Source organism: Leishmania martiniquensis, chromosome 29 (genome assembly GCF_017916325.1).
Source record: "Leishmania martiniquensis isolate LSCM1 chromosome 29, whole genome shotgun sequence".
Classification (NCBI taxonomy): Eukaryota; Euglenozoa; class Kinetoplastea; order Trypanosomatida; family Trypanosomatidae; genus Leishmania; species Leishmania martiniquensis.
This window is the reverse complement of record NC_090164.1, coordinates 780,001-785,000: the sequence shown is the minus strand read 5'-3', so window position 1 is coordinate 785,000 and position 5,000 is coordinate 780,001. Positions and strand designations below refer to the sequence as shown.

Genomic DNA, 5,000 nt, shown 5'->3' with positions numbered 1-5,000 from the left:
GCCGTCCGCCAGCACCTTCAACGCTGCGATTTATGGTGGTGTGGGGACCTGACGAGTCGCACTCAGGTACTTATTGTCGGCTCGGCTTTGTGCGCAGCATCTCGCAAGCTGTCGGTGGCACGCATGCGCGGGCTCCCGTGCGTCTCCGTCGAATGGGCAACCCACGGTGCCTGTGCGATGGAGTCTACTGACAGCTTCGACATCGGCCACAAACTGACAGGAAAGGAAGTGTGCACCACAAGTCTACATCACCTTGAGCGAGGGCGTGTGCAGGCCATATGTGCCGCGCGCCGCGCCACCTACAACGCTCTACTAACACGGCAGTGTGGGCTTCTGGTCGCATCAGCGGCGGCGCTCGGCCTCACGCCGTCCTCAGCGTCATCTCCAACGACTTCAAACGATAAGGTTCGGTTCGCGCGGAAGCACGGCATCCCGATCATTGCCATGGAAGAATTTCTGCTGCGATACGCCACTGAGCAGCTCTTCCGTCATTATTTGCCACCAGAGGATGCGACGCGAGAGCGAGTGGCGCGCGACGCTTCGTCACTCAAGGCGTCCAGCATGCCTACCGGAACCCGTGGCACCAACACTCATACGGCCATCGCCTTCGAACCGATATCTAAGATGGGATGGACCTCGGCTAGCGCCTCTGCTGGCTCTCTCAGCTCATCGAATACCAACGAGATCCTAGCCTGCGGGTCAGCGCGCCCCTCTGCGCTGCCCGTGTGGTGTGCTGTACCGGCTTCCAGACCTAGTTTAGCTAGTCGTAGGTGCAGTTCTGCCAGCCTGCGAGGCCCTCGTGATACAGAAGGGGCATGGAGCGGTAGTGACAGCATTATGCCCAGCTCCGTTCAGCCGTCGCTACCGTCGTCGCAGCTCATGCCCACTGCATCTATAACTGCCAGCGCCTCTCCGTCAAGGCTGCCGCGGTGCTCACTTACTGATGAGTTCTCTGACGTTGTCGCCTACTGCAGCCCGCCGCACCGACTCACGACACAGCGCTACGACCTGCTGAGGGGCATGGGGGTCACCGTATCTCCTCAACTGACGCCGTTCACGACTCACGTCCTCGTCCTCGGTGAAGACGTGGAGGAGTGTCTCTACCCGCGCCCTGGCCTGCAAATGGTGTCGTGGCAGTGGGTGTCGCAGTGCCAGCTGGAACAGCGCCGACTGTCCTGCCTCGCTTTCCGGGTCGAGTGCGTTTTCAGTCCTGTGATCACCTTCACGGGCCTTGCGCCGGCAGACCGGCACGCACTCGTCTCAGCACTACAGCGCTCTGGGCTGCCGGGAAAGGTGCAAGAAGCCCTCGTGCTTGGCCGCAGCGGTGGCGAGTGTTCTGGCACTGCTTCGAGTCTTCCTCAAGCGCTGGGGGACAGCCCGCGCCTTCTGCTCAATACAACACATCTTGTAACCCCTGGCAGCCAGCTTCTTTCTTCCCAAAAGGTTGCGGTGCTCGCTCAGCACCTCCATCAGCTCTCTTCGCGTCCACGACCAAACGCATCATCGACGTGCCGCCTCGTCGAGGTGGACTGGGTCTATCGATCCATACAGCAGGCGAAGTGGCTGGATGCGGACCTCTTTGCGCTGACGGCCCCAACTCTCGAGACATTCGCTGCCGCCGCAACGGTCGACGCAAATGCCCCACACAAGACACTGCCGCGCAGCACTCGAACTTCCCAGGAGAGCCTCTCTCTGGGGCGGCGCGTTTCGCCGCCGTCCTCGGCATCGGCGACGGCGACAAACCTCGCTAGGCTGACCACAGTATCGCGCCAGCAATCGTCTTCTCTTTCTCGCGGTCACGGATCGCAGGACTTGACTGAATGCGCCTTGGCGGTGGGTGTAGACAAGCGGGCTTCCGTCAAGAAGACAGTGAATGAGGACGAGGAAGAGGAAGAAGCAGCCTCATCGCAGCAACGCAAGGCAGCGACCGGGCACGACACCGAAACTGCGTCCCCGACCCCACCGCCCCACTGCACGAGGGACGACGACGACGAGGAAGCTGGCAGCGAGCCTCCTTTGGCAGCGGCGGCGGTGCGTCACGCAGCGCAGGTGATGCATTCCTTTCCTGCTCCCCTCTCCGCTATTGTGTCCTACCCTGCGTGTTTGCCATCGTCGTTGAGGGGCAGGCAAGATGACGGTGCAACCAGCGCAAGGGACGACCTTGCCGCAACTCTGCACCATCACGCCGGCCCGGCACTGCCCTCTTACACATACCCCACCACCCAGTGTTCGCCAGGGTTCGAGAACCTTTTAGGGGAGCTGGAGGCTGTGCCACCAGGGATGCTCTTCGGGGCGTCCGCTGCACGTGCGTCGCTTTATCCTCACCTTGCGGCCCGTGCCGCAGCAAACGCATCTGCCATCTCCGCTCCATCCAGCGGCGGTAGAAGGGACGAGGCTCAGCGAACTGGGCCAGACTCGACGACCCTTCCCTTTGCCAACGCCGATGTTTGCGTCGAGCGTCGCGCGTTCCTCCATCGCGCCTCTGCGCAGCCGCATATGATCCAGAAGCAGCAGCAGCAGCAACTGCTGTGCCGCACCATGTCGGATGAGTCGCAGGTCGTCGTCTACCAGATGGGCCTCGATGAGGACGGTGGCATTGCCGCCGTCCCGCTAACGGACTCACATAGCAAACCATCCGCAATTTCTGAGTCTGGAGAGAAGACAACGGCCGTCGAGGCGGCCGCACCACCTGCCAGCCACGTGACTAGAGCAATTGCCCATGTCTACCCCCGCTCCGCCTTTACCTCTGCGGTGTTCTTGGTAACAAAAGAGGTGATCAAGAGCCACTTTGAATGTGGCGCATTCGCGGGCGACTTTCCGAACGTCGAACGCACGAGTAAGCCGGAGGAGTGCACACACTTTATCACCGCAAAGCCCTCGAAAACGGAGCAGTTCCTGTGCTGCCTCGCTGCGGGGCGCTGGATTCTGACGCCTGCGTACGTCGCGGCGTGCGCGCAGGCGGGGTACTTGGTCAGCGAGGAGCCGTTTGAGTGGAACGCTGAGGTGGCCGCATCGCTGGGTTGCCGTTCCTCCGTAGCGTCGCTCGCGCGTGGCTGTCGAGTGCAGCGCGAAGCGCCCCAGCTGCCCTTTGCATCGTGGCGGGTGCGTGTTTGTTGCACCAACTCCGCCCGCACCGCGAGCTTTCTGCGAGTGCTTCGCAACGGCGGGTGCACGTCTATGGAGGCTGCCACTGCCGCGGAGGTGATGGCAGCGCCGAATGAGCGAGGCGGCGCGCCGGCGTCGTTGACGGAGCTCGTGCTCGCGGATGATGCCGTCTTCAGCGAGGATGAGCTGGAGGAATTTGCAACGCGTCCCGCTTCCAACGACTGCCCTATAATGCGGCTGGAGTACCTGGTTCAGTTTCTGTGCGCTCCAAACACGTCAAGGCCTGAGATGGACTTGCTGCAGTGTGTACGGTCACGAAAGCGCAGTCGGATGGAGACGGCGGCGGCCGAGTAGCTGCGCTTTCACGGATTCATGAAATATGAACGGAGGGAGGGGAAAGAAAGCCGATGCAGCGGACTTCTCTTCATGCGGTGCTCTGCTCGTTTTTTCTGCTCCCTCCCCTCCCCCAAGTCCCTCTTCTTTCTTGCTCACACACGGCGATGCAGTCATGTTGTGAATGTGTATGCGCATGGATGTCATGCGCGCAGGCCCACTCCCTTTTTTCTTTGCATAGAGCCGCCAACCAAAGAGGAAAAAAAGAGAGTGCGACTCGCTCTTTCCGCTCGTGCGCATGTTGCGGCCTGGGCAATCTTCAGACTGGGCGCCATGATGTATGCTCGCCCTTCAAGCAGCTGGGACTGCGCACGTGTGTGACCTGCTTCCATTCCCTCTCTCCTGTTCTGTAATGAAATGGGTGTGTCTGTGTGTGTGGGGGAGGACTGTTGCAGGTATAGTTTGGCCGATATGCACAGGGATTCACCATGCTGTGGCACTCCAGACACGCCCCCATGCCTCACGCTTCAAGACGGATTCATCAATCTGACCCCTTTCTAACCGTCCCCCTTTTTTTCTCTGTCGCTCCCCCGTTCTCTGCCTCGCTTCATGCGTCTTCCAGCCGCTTTTTTCCCCTGGTTGTTTCTCGTTTAGTCTCGTGGGGGCTCCCGTCTTTCTCAGAAGTGCGCATGCGATCGGAGAAGTAGGGCAGAGAAACGGAGGCCGATCACAACACAAGCACACCGCCACAGAGTAAGAGACACGCGCACTAAGCGAAGGCGTGTGACTGGAGAGGCAAGGCACTACCAAACCAGCGGTTGTGCAGAAACGCGAAGAAAAAGGGCTCTTTGGCAGCTACGGTACGGCCAAGCAGCAGACGAGACATAATACGGAGGGATTCATGGAGCCACTTGACGATGTGCAGCACGATCAGAAGCAGCACCGGGAGACGCAGCGTAAGCTAGGCCTCCCGACCAACTACCGCTTTGAGATCGACAAGTGCATCAAGCGCATCAAGGAGAAGAATGCCCGCCGTGTTGCCTTGCAGTTCCCTGAAGGGCTACTCATGTTTTCGATTCCCATCGCTGATATTCTCGAGGAGGCTACGGGGTCTGAGATGGTCATCCTCGGTGATGTCACCTACGGAGCGTGCTGTGTCGATGACTTTTCGGCTGCTGCGCTCGGGTGCGACTTCCTCATCCACTACGGGCATAGCTGCCTTATTTCCATCAAAGACTGCATCGTGGAAAACATGATGTACGTCTTCGTCGAGATCGACATCGATGTACAGCATTTCATTGACACTATCAAAGCTCTCGTGCCCGCGGACGCGCGGGTGGCGTGCATCGGTACCGTTCAATTCATCTCGTCTATGCGGGCAGGACTGCGTGTGCTGCAAGCGGAGCACTTCATTCACCCCGTCGTCATCCCCCAAAACCGGCCGCTGTCAACGGGTGAGGTGCTAGGATGCACGAGCCCCAAGGTGAATCCTGCAGACGTCGACTTGGTGCTGTACGTAGGCGACGGGCGCTTTCACGTGGAGTCTTTCCTTATTGCTCACC

General features: G+C 59.9%; 2 protein-coding genes across 2 annotated transcripts in view; both read left to right on the top strand.

Moving 5' to 3' along the window:
- Positions 1–3,459, top strand: part of LSCM1_04467 (uncharacterized protein) — a gene marked incomplete at both ends in the record, with an annotated part of 3,522 nt that extends 63 nt beyond the window's left edge. The window contains one exon of the mRNA XM_067321974.1: positions 1–3,459. This exon is cut by the window's left edge and continues 63 nt beyond it. Within this exon, the coding sequence (XP_067177069.1) occupies positions 1–3,459 (3,459 nt within the window).
- An 880-nt stretch (positions 3,460–4,339) lies between these two features.
- LSCM1_04466 (uncharacterized protein) overlaps positions 4,340–5,000 on the top strand; it is a gene marked incomplete at both ends in the record, with an annotated part of 1,122 nt that continues 461 nt past the window's right edge. The window contains one exon of the mRNA XM_067321973.1: positions 4,340–5,000. This exon is cut by the window's right edge and continues 461 nt beyond it. Coding sequence (XP_067177068.1) covers positions 4,340–5,000 — 661 coding nt within the window.